Source organism: Phacochoerus africanus, chromosome 15 (assembly GCF_016906955.1).
Source record: "Phacochoerus africanus isolate WHEZ1 chromosome 15, ROS_Pafr_v1, whole genome shotgun sequence".
In the NCBI taxonomy this organism is placed as follows: Eukaryota; Metazoa; Chordata; class Mammalia; order Artiodactyla; family Suidae; genus Phacochoerus; species Phacochoerus africanus.
The window spans coordinates 48,779,078-48,794,168 of NC_062558.1; the positions used below are offsets into that span (position 1 = coordinate 48,779,078).

Sequence of the window (15,091 nt, forward strand, 5' to 3'; positions counted from 1 at the left end):
CATTATGGGGGGTTAAACTTTTGTGAAATGATGACCACTGTCAAGCTAATTAACATATCCATTACCTGGCTCCATGGTTACAATTTGTGTGTGTCTTGAATGTTTCATATTTAATTACTCCCTTAGGAAATTTAACTATGGAATACAGTATTACGAATTATAGTAACCATACCATGCATTAGATTTCCAGAACTTATTCATTTTATGGCAGAAACTTTTTACTTTTGAACAACATCTTCCCACTTCCCTCACTCTCCAGCCCCTGGCATTGAATACATATTTCAAAACATCACATTGTACGCCTTAAATATAAACAATTTTTATTTGTCAAGTATACTTCAATAAAGTTGGAAAAGTTTTGTAATATGGTAACATAAAGTAAAAAATGGCTGTGAATGAGGTGTAGATGAAATTTGCTAGATGTTCACAGGAGAGAGATCATTTTTGTTTGAGTTGCGGGAAGGCTGTAGGGAAGGAGGCTGTGGGGAATATCTGGTAAGGTTTCATGGGGAAGGTAGTGTTTGAGGGCCCTTGAAGAATGGGTATGCAGAGTCTGGCCTTGCAGAGATGAGGGTATGAACATTCCAGAGAGGAAAAGTCTCTGTATAGATACACCTCTTCACCTTTTATCCATCCTCAATATCCTTACTGAATTGTGTAGCTTCTGACCTATCCCTCATATTCTTTCTTAAGCTCTTAAAAAGAAATTTGCAGTGTTATATCTGGGCCCCAAACTCACTTTTCTTCCCCCCCAACTATGCCTGGAGGCTATCAGCCTGCTTCAACTTCAGAATAACCTTCAGAATGGTCTTTCTCTGACCAGATGCTGAAGCCTGAGTCCTTGGGACTTGTTTCTGTATCAGTCCTAGTTACCTTCCCTGCTCCTTAGCGCTATTGGTGTTCTTGCTCTTCAGAGGAAAACCACTACAGAGGCCCCAAGAGTAATTCCTATGGAAAGACTCCTTCCCAGGAGTCCAGAAAGATCTGAGCCATGCACTTGCTGGCACTGCCTAGCACACAGGGGGCTCAACAACATCTGTGTTAATTCTGTCAAACATAGGTCCCTTCCTCCTTCTGAGCATCCTGGAGCTCCAGGGAGGTAAGAAACGTGGAAGAGTTTCAGAAAGTGAAGTACGTAGAAGAAAGTGCGAGTATATAGGGGACAGGGGATGTCCTTTTGGATGGCAAGGTTACTTTGTTCTAGTTTTCTATTAAATTTTGACCCTTCCTCCCCAGGCTATGTTCTCCACTAATCGTGGGACCGTTGGAGGCTTCTTCCTGGCTGGACGAAGTATGGTGTGGTGGCCGGTAGGTTTTCTCTGAAATACTATGCTGAAAAATGATATTACCTATAGGAGGCCATTTTCTTGTTGGTTTTGGGTGGTTGTGATTCTATTTCTTGCTTTAGATCCCTGATAATGGGTCTCCTGCTCACCAGGTCTCTGGGCACCCTTAATCTCTTGAGGTAAGGAAATAACCTTTAAATAAGTAATGCTTGGGATTTTTCAAAGGATAAATCAAGGAAAAGACTTCACAAGGAGGATAGTGTGGAAAGTAAAAAGAGCACACTGTCCAAGGTGATCTTGAGCAAGTCTGAGCTTCTACTTCTGTTTCTATAAAATAGGAATGGTACTATTTACCCTCCATGAGTATTATGAGAAATGCAGACTGCTTATGGGGTGGAAATTCAATACACAGTAGCTCTTCTTTGCTAGCTTTTTGCTACTTTAAGTCCCAGATAAAGAGGCTTTATCTGTCCTACCTCAGGAACCTAACAGTGCCTGATACACAGGAGGCCCTCAAAAAATACTTTGTAGAGTGGCTGGAAGAGAGGCCCCCTACTGTTTCTAGTTACAATTTTCCTCATCTCCTGGTGGATTTTGTAGTTTGTGTATCTGACAGGTGTTTTCTCTGATGTTTGTGCATGGACAGAACTGTCCAAATCAAAGGGCATGTGCATGAGTAGAAGAGGAATTGGGAGTCCCTTCCATCCTATCCATTCCTTTCACAAGGCTCTGGCTGGTTTATCAGTTCAGCCCAGTGACCATTTCAGTCCAAAGTTCTCACCGAAACTATTGGTTGACCAAATTGTGCAATTCCTTGGGCTTAAGATAAAACCAAAACTGGCTGGTGAAAGAGGAGTGTAATGAAGCATACATACATGATAAGAGAGTGACAGCTATAAAGGAAGAGAAGCAAGAAAGTGAAGAGTGTCAGCGTCATATACATAGCACAGAGGGGAGGGAAGGAATCATACCAACCCGAAATTCTGCTTTGGCCTTTATTCAACTATTTTAGGATGGACTTTAATTGCTGGCATTTTTCACAGTTGCTATGGTTATCCCTGAAGTCACTTCTGTTTTATCCTTGTTGTGGCCAAGAATACTATGCAGATGCTGATTTCTGTGGTGGGCCCCTCATGGTGGTCTCTCTTGACACATTTTATCTTCTTATGCTTTGGCTTTAGTGCTTTCCTAAAAGCTATTGTTGGATAGGCAGCTCTGATTGCAAAGATCAAGACAAGGTTGGGGTAGTCCCTCTAGAACTGCACCATCCAATATGGTAGCCCTTAATCACATTGGTGGTTTAAATTGAAATTAAAATAAGATAAAAAATTATTTCCTTAGTCACGTTACCCACTTTCAAGTAATTAATAGCTACATATGAATAGTGGCACCTATATTGAACACTGCAGATCTAGAATATTTCCGTCATTTTACAAAGTTCTATTGGAGAGTTCTGCCCTACAGATTTCAGATCCAAGGCTGGCATGAAATCTCAATGGACTTAAGATTTCCTGAATTTGAAAACTGAAGAGAACTTTGAGGTTTACTTTAGTGGTTTGGAAAACAGTGCATCCCCCACCCAATCTAACATTTCGGTGCCCCTTACAGTAAACTTGCCATATGCTCATCCAGCTTTGGTTTGCATCCAACCCTTTTTTCTCTTCCTTTCTCCCATTTTAACAGGAAACTCATATCTCTTCATGTAAATTTCTAAGGCTGAGTTATTGGGTTAAGACCTTAGCTTCCAATCTCTGGACCTTGGAGAATCTAATGAGAATGGCTTGGGGCAGAACCACCAGTAGGAGATATACATTTTGGGCTAGATGTGGGAACATATCACATCTTAACCAGTGATGATGTCTTTCTTCCTGATGGTACATGGGTTCCAGTCTGGGCTGAGAGTTGGTTGGTGACAGGAATTAGCCCCACTCAAAACAGGTAAGTTTCAGTGGTTCATGTGGGGCTTCCTGTGCGTATTGTTTCCTTACTCATGTCTCAGTATTAGATTATTATAACTAACAGAGAAACATGGCATCATTTCCCTCTTGTGCAGAATTCCCAGCTTCCTTGATTAAGCTGAATTTTGACTTTCCTTCTACCAACAATAGTTTCCATCTAAGGCTCATGAGATTTCATTAATGTTTGTAAACATGCTCATGTATCAGAATCACCTGGATGTACTTCTAAAAATACAGATTCTTGGGCCTCACTCCAGACCTACTAGATTAAAAAACCTTGCAAGAAGTTCCTAAAAATGCATTTAAAAAATCTTCCCACATGCTGTTGATGATCCAGTGGGTTTGGTAATCACTGACTTGGGTAGACTCTTACCTATATGGTCAGATTTACTGAGAACATCACCATCTGTTAGGGATGCTGGCAAGGGGGATTCTTGACTGGGGGTGGAGTGACCTTTCAATTCTGGAAATGCTCTAATTCTAGAAAATTCTAGAGTAGAATGATCATGAGCTTTGAAATTAGCCCATCTGAACAAACTCATTTATTAGTTGTATGACTTTGGGCAAATCACTGAACTTCCCCAAGCTTCAGTTTTCCCCTCTGTAAAACAGGAGAACAATACCTACTTTGGAGGGTTCTTGTCAGGATTAAATGAGATTATGCAAGTACAGCACTCAGCACTGTGTTTGGCAGGTGCTCAATAAATAGGACCATTAAGAAAGGGAAGGAAGGTTAGGGATGCCAGGACAACCCCCCAGTTGGCACTTGTCTGGTGCCCAAGCATTTATGTGAAGCTATTGCTGCTACTTCATTTAAATTTAACTTCCACATTGACTATGTGAATAAATGTGTGCGATTTATATGTAATTTAGTTATACTACCATAAATCATCAATTCCAATTACACACTGACCACATTTTAACAGCTCTGAGATTGCTGTGTCTAACCATCAGTCAGTGGCATGCCATACTTTAAATGGCAATGTTTTTTCTTTCTTCATGCTTCATGCTCTGTCCTACAATAGTTGGTCTTTTAGATTCAGTGAAGTATGGCTATATTCTAACACAGCAGTCTTTAAAAATATGTTAACTACAACCCTTAGATGCCACTGAAATGTGTCAGTGCTGCCCTTGTCCTCTTTCCCAGAAACTTGACTTTTATTTATTTTATATGAGGGGAATCTAATAAAATTTTGTTGGAGGGCAAGGTTCTGCTGATTTACAAACTTTAAAAACTGCTAACCTAGAAAAAATAAATGATTTCTGATCTAAAATTTAAAAATTTAAAATTTAAAACTATTGCAATACACACTTGAAAGAAGGAGTTGAAAGACAACACAGCATGCAAGATAACACAAATCAAGTACTTTCTCTACAAAATTGAAAAATAGTTTAAACTCCATCAAACCTATACTTCTAAATTTCCCTTTGGATTAAAATATAAAGTCAGTTTAAGCCTGTCATCAGTCTGTAAGTTTATAACCAGAATATCAGTCCTCAAGTGTGCTGGCTCGAGGAGGACATCACAGGGACTGTAAGCTCTGGGAGCTGATATCTCTCTCAGCCTCCAGAGGGGTTCTTTGTTCCCTTCATCTGCCTTTAGCCCTGTTGCTTTGTGCTGCAGGAGGCGTGAGTGTCCAGAGAAGCTTCAGGAAGATAGTTCCAGGGGATTTTTAGGAAGGGAGGACTTGTATTGACCTTGGATTGATATGCTTGAGGCTGTGACCCATGAGAAAAGCAGGTGAAAATTAGAGCTTGTAATGTCTGAAAGGAGATTGGACAGAGGAGAGGCCAGTTGGGGGCATTCTTGGGGCTTCAGGGACTTTGAAAGGGGTGGTTGTTACCTGTAACGGGTGAAGATCCAAGTGCCTGGAAAAAGACCCCATTCCTAAAAAGTTAACAAAGCTAAGAGAGTGAGATAGTTTGTACTTGGCTTGGGGGTAGAAGTGAGATACCAAAGGGTGGAAGAGCATGGGCCCCAGGGCTGGGTTACAGGAAGAGTCAGCTTACAAAAAGAGCCAGGCAGGGAGGCCCCCAGAAACCCAAGTCACACTGAGTCAAGCCAGCCAACAGAGTAACCTGAAACCTTATGAGTGAGATCAAACCTTCTGTAATTGTGGGCTGGCTGGTAGAGCAGGATTCCCCTTTTCTTATGCCACCGTGATTTGTACCTTTGATGAATAGCTGCCTGTGTGCTGGGCTGTAATGATTCTTTGAGAATGTGGGAGATATAAAAGCAGGAAAGAGAGCTTTGAAGGGGAAATTCCCCATGCCTTGGCTAATGGCAGAAGAAATTGTTCAGAGAGGTAAAGCCCCAGGTTCACAGCCCTATGGAGAACTTTTGTTTCGGAAGAGAGTTTGGTTGCATCAGCCAGGACTACTGGCAGAGCCAGCTCTATGGAAGCAGCTAGTACAATAGGGCTGAGGCAATCCTTCAACAACCTCTGAGATATTTTCAAATGCTTCAGAAGTAAGCATTCCAAAGGGAGTGGGGACCTCACAAGGAACAGAGGTTTGCCTTGTCCTAGTTTTGTGACACTGGGCAAATCATTAACCTCTCCAAATCTCAGGGAGTCTCCTCTGTATGAGAGATATTCAGATTGAGGATCTCAAAGCTTCTTCAAGGACTAAATTCTAAGATTCCATACCAGTGAAGAAGGAACAAGCATGTGGGAAATGGGTGTGGGTATGCTAGCTAGTCTATCATCATCAGAAATTGGAGGGATGTGTTTTTCAATAACCACAGATTCTTTCCTTCCTCTACTATTAGAGAATTGTCAGAGAAGATATCAGTGTTTTATGTCAAGGATTGACAAACTTTCTCTGCAAAGATCCAAATGGTAAATATTTTGGGAGGTTGTAAAATTGCTGTTAAAACTACTTAACTCTGCTGCTGTAGCCTGAAAGCAGTCATGAATCCTATATAGATGGATGGACATGGCTGTGTTCCAATAAAACTTTATTTACAAAAACAAGTGGAGGGCCGGATATGGTCCCTTGGCTCTAGTTTGTTGACCTCTTGTTCAGGCCTGGGCTCTGAAGTCAGGCTGCTTAGGTTCAAATTCAGTTTCTGCCCTTTACTAGCTGTGTGACCATGTTTGAGTTACTAAAACATCTTTGTTCCTTGCATTTGTTACCTTATAGCAGAGATGATAGTGCTAACTCAAGATTGTAGTGAGGATGTGCACTCAGTCTCAGAACAGAACCTGGCACACAGTAAATTCTCAGGTTTAGCTCTTGTTCTTTTTTCAATCCTCAGTGATCCAGCAAGAATGGTGATTAACCCCACAGGTTGCCCAAGCTCACACAAGATGTAGACAGAGCCAGGGCTCTCTCTGTTCTTCTTGTTACTCAGGTCTCTTTCTCCTTAGCCTTCGAGGTGGAAATTTATGAAATCAATAGATATGGTCTACAGGTTTATTTGGAAACCAAGACGTTCTTTCATTTAGGGTTGACCTGAGACCCTGATGGAAATTTTCTCTGAGGAGAAAGGACACTTTCTCATACTTCTTCAACTCTCTTGAGTAAAATCTATCAGATTTTGTCTTTAAGTCTGTAAAACCTAATAATCATAACAAGGTTCAGCCACTAAAGATGCTGCTGGAGTGGACAGCGGCAGGCCTGGAAGAGCCTGGCAGGCCTAAGACCTAGGTGGGCCCTCATGAATGAGAAGGGAAGAGCAGAGATGAGGTAAATGGACATAGAGACAGGAGAGGCAGACAGATCACCAAGGGAGCAAGGCTCAGGAAGGTGTGAGATGGGGACAGACATGTACTTGACCTTCACAAGCCTGGGTGGAAATGACCTCCAAGTCTAGGCAGCCCTTTCTTCCTACTCTGATTGCATGTAGCTGTGTGTGCTTTCACTTATCCCAGGGTTGAGCCTATGTTTTTCTATATATATAATATCTTCCAACACTTAATCCAGGGCCTTGCATCTAGTATGTGCTAAATTAAAGGAATGGGAAGGAGAAGAAGGATATGTCCTCAGACCCTCAAACTGGACCCTTTGTTGAGGTCAGCCTCCATTTTGCTCTCCAGTGCAGTGACCACACAGTGTAAGTAGTTGTAGGAATTCAGGAGGTTAGGAGGGTTCTGGGTCCAAGTGAAAGCCTGCCTCCAGCAGCACTCCACATTTTCATTCCTAGGTACAGAGAATAATTTTTTCTTCAGTTTTTTTTTTTTTTAAACTGGAAAAGCAAATCTAACCTCAATCAGAGGCCTGATTTCAGCCCACATTGGACTCCTTGTTTAAATCTGGTGTGGTCATGCTTCCTCACTATCTCAAACATTTGGTTTCTCTCTGTTTGAGTCAAGATTTTGCAAATCTTGGCAACTTGTCCATTCTCATAGATATGTGTCTCCTTTGTGATGAGAGTTTTCTGCTTTGCATCACAGTTGTTGCCTTGCTGTGGAAGGAGCTGTTCTCTCTCTTCCTCTCCTCTTTTTTTTCTCTTTCTCCTCTATCACCCCTCCTCCTCCTTTCTCTTACTTCTCTTCCTCTTCTTCGCTTCTGTTCTCCTCTCCCCTCTCTCTTCATCCTTGTCTCTCTCTCTCTGGTTGGTCCATTTTTTCTCCCATTCTTCAGGGATTGGTCTCCTCTGAGGAGTTTCTCTGATTCAAGCACAGGCATTCACCACCCCATGTGGGGCCTCAGTTGAGTCGTGTATAGCCAAGTTCCTGTCATCTAGTTTGTACTTAAGCTCTGGCTTCTCCTTTCCCTCTGGCTGCCTTCCCAGAATTCTCTAACATGTCAACACTTCTGTAGACAGAGAAAGGAAAAAGTAAGTCATAATATCTCTAGTTGGTGAAATCAGAGAGTGCTGAAACTATCCCCAAGATGAAGTCTTTGGTCCACTCATGAAGTCTTTGGACCAGTGGTCTTTGGACCACTTAGAAATGTATCTAGGCTTTCCCTGTCTACCATTGGAATGGCACATTGTGAGTCAGCTGCAACTATATGTTTCTCTTTGGGTAAACTTTTAGAGAGGTGATTTAGAGTTGAGGTTAAAAGCAATGGCTCTGGAGTCAGGCTGCCTTGATTTGAACCCCTGGTCCATCCCATCCTAGCTCTGTGGCCCTGAGTGAGTTACTTACCCTCTCCTGCCTCAGTTTCATCAACTTCAAAATAGAGATCATAGCACTTACCTCATGGAGTTATTTTGAGGATTAAATTAGTTAATACATGTAAATCTCTTAGAATAGTATACAGTTAGTACTACCCAAGTTGGCCATTCTTATCATCATCATCATCAGTATCATCATCATCATCATCATCACCATCCCTCATCTATAGATCCTCCTTTTTTTTTTTTTTTTTTGTCTTTTTGCTATTTCTTGGGCCGCTCCCGTGGCATATGGAGGTTCCCAGGCTAGGGGTTGAATCGGACCTGTAGCCACTGGCCTACGCCAGAGCCACAGCAACGCGGGATCTGAGCCGCGTCTGCAACCTACGCCACAGCTCACGGCAACGCCGGATCGTTAACCCACTGAGCAAGGGCAGGGATTGAACCCGCAACCTCATGGTTCCTAGTCGGATTCGTTAACCACTGCGCCACGACGGGAACTCCTAGATCCTCCTTCTTAAACTGGGAATTCAATCATTTATCCTTATATGCATTGCTGTATTTACATGTTGATTACCTTCTAAGTGTCACATTCTGTGTCAGGTGCTGACATATATTAGCATGTATGTATGACCCACATTCTTAAAAATGTATCTGAAATTACAGTTGTGGTAAATGTTAAAAAAGGAAGTATGTTTGAGGTGGGAGGCAGGGGGAGGAGTCTTTCTTAACCTACATAATAGGGTCAGGGAATGCTTTTCTTTCTTTTCTTTTTTTCTTTTTCTTTTTTTGCTTTTTAGGGCTACACCTGTGGCATATGGAGGTTCCCAGGCTAGGGGTCAAATTGGAGCTGTAGCCACTGGCCTACGCCATGGTCACAGTAATGCCAGATCTGAGCTGCATTTGTGACCTACACCATAGCTCATGGCAACGCCGGATCCTTAACCCACTGAGCAAGGCTAGGGATCCAACCTGCAACCTCATGGATACTAGTCAGATTTGTTTCCTCTGAGCCAGGGTGGGAACTCCCAGGGAATGCCTTTCTGAGGTTTGGGCATTTAGGTTGAGTTCTGAAGGATGAAAAAGGGGCAGCTATGTGAAGACTGGGGGAAGAGCAAGCCAAGTGGAAGGGACAGAATGGTCAAAGGCCTGAGGTGGGGAGGAACTTGGGATATTCGGGAACTGAATGGGGGTCAGCATGGGGGAGAGATTGTATATATTGATCAGGCTTCTTCAGGGACCCTGAATTGCTGATGATCCCAAGGATGAGTCTGTCTGAGTTTGTGAGAGGGTTGGTCTCCAGCCTCCTTGACTGATAAATGCCAACAGAAGACCTCACCCACCTTTTGTGCCAACGGCATGTGGGATGATGCCAGCTTTGGCAGTGACTTCCTGATTTCATGTCCCTTTAGTTCTTGGGGCAAAGAGAGATATTCATGAAGTTAATAAGTGAAAGGCCACCATTGTCAAAGAAGGGTGTGAGCTGACAGAGTAAACAGAGATTATGATGACTCTGGAGAAGGCCAGTGTCTAAATATTTACCAGAGTCTCAGAAATGAAATAGTCTGAATATATGAGCCCCTTCTGTCTCAATCCAGGAAATGTCATCCCTAAGAGATGGCAAGGATCAAAGATTAGACCTTTTCAAACTTCCCCTGTGAAAGTTTTCCTTTTTTAAAAATTTTATTTTATTTTTTTATTTCCCCAATACATTTTTTCCCTACTGTACAGCATGTGACCCATTACACATACATGATTACATTCTTTTTTCTCACATTATCATGCTCCATCATAAGTGACTAGACATAGTTCCCAGTGCTACACAGCAGGATCTCATTGCTAAAGCATTCCTTATTAAGGGAATTGGAATATTAATTCGGATTAAAGACCAGTTCCCCAGAGGGAGTAATAGGAAACATAGGTGTGATACAGACATACACATGCTATTCCTGAGTTTACAGAGAGGTGGCAGGGGGATCTGATCCCACTGTGCCCATTTGGAGAAATTCAGAGGGAATGCCTGGGAAGAAAGGAGGAAGGTCAGCATGGTGCCCTGGCCTTCCCTTCTGTCCCTTAGGATGTCCCTTAAACTGGGAATTCAATCATTTATCCACATATACAATGCTACTTTTATATGTTGATTACCTTCTATGTGCCATATTCTGTGTTAGGTGCTGGCATATATCTGTCCTTTGGACATTGGTCATATTGGGCTGTGGGACCTTGGACACATCATGTCACTGCTCTGATCCTCAGACTTCTCACCTGTGAAATGAAGGTGAGAATAATATGCTTTCACATACTATTGTGAACATTATCAGATAAAGCGAATGAAGTGCCTGGCCCCACGCTTGGCCTAAAAGTGGCACTATAAGTTAGTTATCCTCTCTCCCTTATTCTCCTGGGACAGAGCTCTCAGAATGTGGTACCCACATCAGTGGCAGCAAAAAACCCCTCTTGGGTTCTTGTTAGAAACGCAAAATTTTCAACCCAGACCAATGTTTCAGCAACTGGAGGGGATGGGGCTCAGCTGTTTGTGGTTTAGCATATCCTCCAGGTAATTCTAACTAGGGTTGCAAGATTTAGCAAATAAAAATACTGGCTGGCCAGTTAAATCTGAATTTTAGACAAATAATGAATGCTTTTAAAATATGGGTATGTATCATGCAATATTGGCCCATACTTTTACTAAAAATGTCTTTGTTTACCTGAAATTCAGATTTAAGTGGACACCCTATATTTTGACTCTAGATTCTGGTGATGCCAAAGTTTGAGAACCACTGTCTGAGGATGTCTCAAGGGAGACATTCAGCTCAGTCCAGAGAAGGAGTGGAGAGGAGGCCCTGGGATATCCTGGTATCATTCCTTAAAGGGAGGACAGAAGGTGCAAGCAGCAAGCCATCTCCAGATCTCTGGACCTTCTGGGTATTACATGGTCCACTAACAAAGAAAGCGGTTTCCTGAAATTAGCTGAGTGCATTTTCCATTTGAGCTGTGCAGATCCTGCTCCCTCCAAGAGAAATATCTCTTTCAGGAAATTCAGGGCACTCTGTAAAATCACGGGCTGTGTAAGAGCATCATCAGTGTTTCTTCTGAATAGCATGCCTTTGTGGGGTAAAACTTTCTTAAAAGGTTCTCACACGTGTCATTTTATTTAAGCTGGAGAATACCCTTGTGAAGTAGGCTAAGAAGGAATCTTATCCTCAGTTTATGCTGGTGAAAATTAGAGGCTCATGGAAGTAAAGTGACTGGCTCAAGGTCACATAATTTGTTCTGGTGGAGCCAAGGTTAGAACTAGGTGGGAAGACTCTCAGTGTGCTTAATAGGAGGGAAAGAAAGGGTGGGGGCAGGCACAGCATTTAATTATGCTTTCAAGGTGTATACAGGGCACATTTTTCAAATTCACTGGCCGCCTCTGATGGTGAAGCTAGGAAGACACACAGGGCCATTGTCTATTGCTTTAGGCAATTTTTGACTCTTAGGCTAGTGGTCCTGAGTGTCCACATACTATCTTACTTTCTCAAGGGTGTGGCAGTAAAGATAAAATGAATGTGTAAATCTTAATCACTTTTTTCTTCTGAGCTATAACATTTTGGTTTCATTTGAAAATGACAAGGTTGACCTTAATCAGTTCCAAGTTAATTCCTGCTATAACATCAGATGACTGGGTTTTGGCAAGTAATAGGCTCTCCCATATATTTCCTATTTTCTGTTTTATGTCACATAAAACATAGTTTTTCATTAGCGTTCAATGACATTTTCATGTATTTTTTTACATCCTACAAACAAACACATAACTTCCCTGCATGCTTTGTTCTAAGACCTCAGGCTCTGCAGGTTAATCTGAGACAACACTGGAATTGTTGCCTTCTGTTGTTAAAGGTTTTAAATAATTGTGTTCTGACTATAAAATTACACAAACTCATTGTGGAAAATTTGTAACACACTCATTGTGTATGTGTGTATCTAAACATTTGGGGATCATATGGTATATAACTTTGTATTTTTTTTGTTTGGAATTTAATCATCTCCTTACTATAACAAATTCTTCAAAGCTATACTTTTATCTTTTATTTTTATTTTTTGCTTTTTTAAAGCTATACTTTATTTTTTTTTATGATTATAATGAACAGGTTTATTTTGTTGTAATATTATTTATATCAAAGTAATTATTTAAAAGTACATGTAAAGTAATACCTAGAAGCTGACTGCAGAATAGTTTTTGCCCAAACCTTAGATACTTATCTTGAGTAGCTCATGCTATATGTGCCATATGTTCCAGTGTGAAAAACAACAGGGTTATGCCTTTGCATGAAGGCTGAGAACCAACAGGCATCTAGCCTTACTTTTGGAAACTGTGACTTACAACTATTGTGTGTATACAACTATTGAGACTTACAACTTGGCTAGACTCTGAGTTAACATTCTCCCAACAAAAGATTGTGTCAGTAAAGCTATACTTTAAAAGGCTGCATAATATTCAACAATAAGTATGTACCTTAATTTATCCATTTGTTTTCCTGGATCTCTTTGTCTGCATCTCTGATTTCTTAAGATAGAATACTAAACATATGGTGGAAGAAGATGATATATGTATATGTACCAACAAATTGCTTTCCAGAATTACATTTCTATCAGAAATATATGGGAGAGTCTATTTTCTTGCCAACACCAAATAATATCATTTAACTTTTTTTTTGCCTATTTGATGGAGTCACCCACAAGGTCAGATCCCCCTTGAGGTATTGTTCTTACTAACACTAGGTTTACAGGTTACCCATATTGACGTCTTAGAGCAATTTATGGTCTCTGGTGAGCCCCACTGTCTTTACGAGCCCCGTGTGGGACCTGAAAATCCAGCTTTATTGCCTCTTCCTTAAGAGAGAGCTTTGGCACTCATTAAGAGTCCCAACTCCATGCAGCCAGTGGGAATAAACGCAACTCAAAGGCATTTGGTCATCACAGTTTCTGTTGTTTCCCCAAGAGGAGGTGCCAAAGATTTGAGTACTTTCCATGTGCAAGAAAGGTCCTGTGCTAAGTGGAAGCTACAGTTCTCTTCGAGGGCTAGAGGATATTTGTGCAGAACAGTTCCCAAAATGGGGCTTGACAGGCATCAGGAGAGTGCAACAGTTGACACATGGAGTGAGAGGTCAGAAGAGGAAGAGACTGGCTCTGAATGGTGTCAGCAGAGGGATGGGACTGGGCTTCCCTTTGAGGGCTGAGCAAAGTTTTTCAGCTAGAGCTTGATGGAGAAGCAAAAGTAAATGTTGTAAAAGAAGTAGGAGGCAGGGAAGCCCAGAGTGTATATAGGAAGTTGGGTCAGTATGAGGACTTGAAAGGGCATGGGGTATTTCCTATTGTAGCTCAGCAGTAATGAACCTGGCTAGTAACCACAAAGATGTGAGTTTGATCCCTGGCCTAACTCAGTGGGTTAAGGATCTAGCATTGCTGTGAGCTGTGGTGTAGGTCGCAGATGTGGCCCAGATCCCGTGCTGCTGTGGCTGTGGTATAGGCCAGCAGCTGCAGCTCCGATTTGACCCCTAGCCTTGGAACTTCCATATGCCACACTTTCCATATGCCCTAAAAAGCAAGGGCAGGACAGGGACTGGAGGAGGACAGGGCTGGACTACAGAGACCCCTGAGAGCCTGTAATCCCTCTTCCCAGTTTCATGCCATGGCAGAACAGAGGGGCCCTCCAGTTGGCAGTATTTATTTAACTCTGGTGATCGAGGTCACCCTCTGGGAACTCTGATAACCCTATTTCATTAGGACATAGATTGTTTGTGGAAGGATTTCCCACAAAACTTTTAAGTGGCTTCAGTAGATTTCCACTGAAATGTCTCAATAACTTTGCTGTGGTGTGAGGCTACTCTGAAAGTCTGTTTGACTGAGCCTGCTGGTTCTGGGGTTTTACCAATAAGATTGGTCAAAGCTTGTTCCAATCCATGTGTTATATGTTGGCATATGGAGAAGTGACAGTGTCTCCTACTGGATAGGCTGAGTACCACAATAAAAAACCATTACCACTCTGGAAGTTAGGTTGCAGGTTGTGGGGAAAGCTTTTTTCATCCCCAATTTTTTGTCCTGCATATCTTAGCATCCCAAGTTTGTAGCTAGTCACTGTCCTTCTGCTTCCAAAGAGAGGTCAAAACAAATTTAAGGAGGAAAAGTGACTTTCAATGCCAGCTGGGGTAGGCTTCTCAAACTTTACTGCATATAAAAATAACCTAGAGAGGGAGTTCCTGTAGTGGCTCAGGGGAAATGAATCTGACTAATAACCATGAGGTTGTGGGTTTGATTCCTGGCCTCGCTCAGTGGGTTAAGGATCTGGTGTTGCTGTGAGCTGTGGTGTAGTTCGCAGATGTGGCTCAGATCTTGCATTGCTGTGGCTGTGGCATAGGCTAGCAGCTGTAGTTCCGATTTGACCCCCTGGGAACTTTAATATGCCACACCTGCGGTCCTAGAAAACAAAACAAACAAGCAAACAAAAAACCAAAAACCCAGAGAGCTTATTCTGATCCAGTAGGCATGGGGTGGTGATAGAGGATTTGTAGTTCTCCTAAGTTCCCAGGGGGAGTCAGTTATCCTAGCCAGCAGAGCACTCTGAGAGTAGCATTGGCTTAGGAGGCCCATTTCTAGGGCTGAGTTAAACATGAAAGGAATGGTCATTACATGGCTTAACATCCGCCTTTGGTTTGAGAGAGAGATGCAGTCCCTGATTGCTTCCAACTCCTGACACTAATAGTTGGTGTGGAGAAATGAATTTGGCCAGATTTTTTCCT

The 15,091-nt window shown here is 42.1% G+C and overlaps 1 protein-coding gene across 3 annotated transcripts in view; it reads left to right on the plus strand.

Annotated features, from left to right (window-relative positions):
• Positions 1 to 15,091, plus strand: part of SLC5A1 (solute carrier family 5 member 1) — a 162,355-nt gene that overhangs the window by 91,029 nt on the left and 56,235 nt on the right. For all 3 annotated transcript variants that reach the window (XM_047760941.1, XM_047760940.1, XM_047760939.1), the window contains exon 2: positions 1,237 to 1,308. In XM_047760941.1, coding sequence (XP_047616897.1) covers positions 1,240 to 1,308 — 69 coding nt within the window. In that variant the 5' untranslated portion in view covers positions 1,237 to 1,239. The remainder of the gene's footprint in view (positions 1 to 1,236; positions 1,309 to 15,091) is intronic.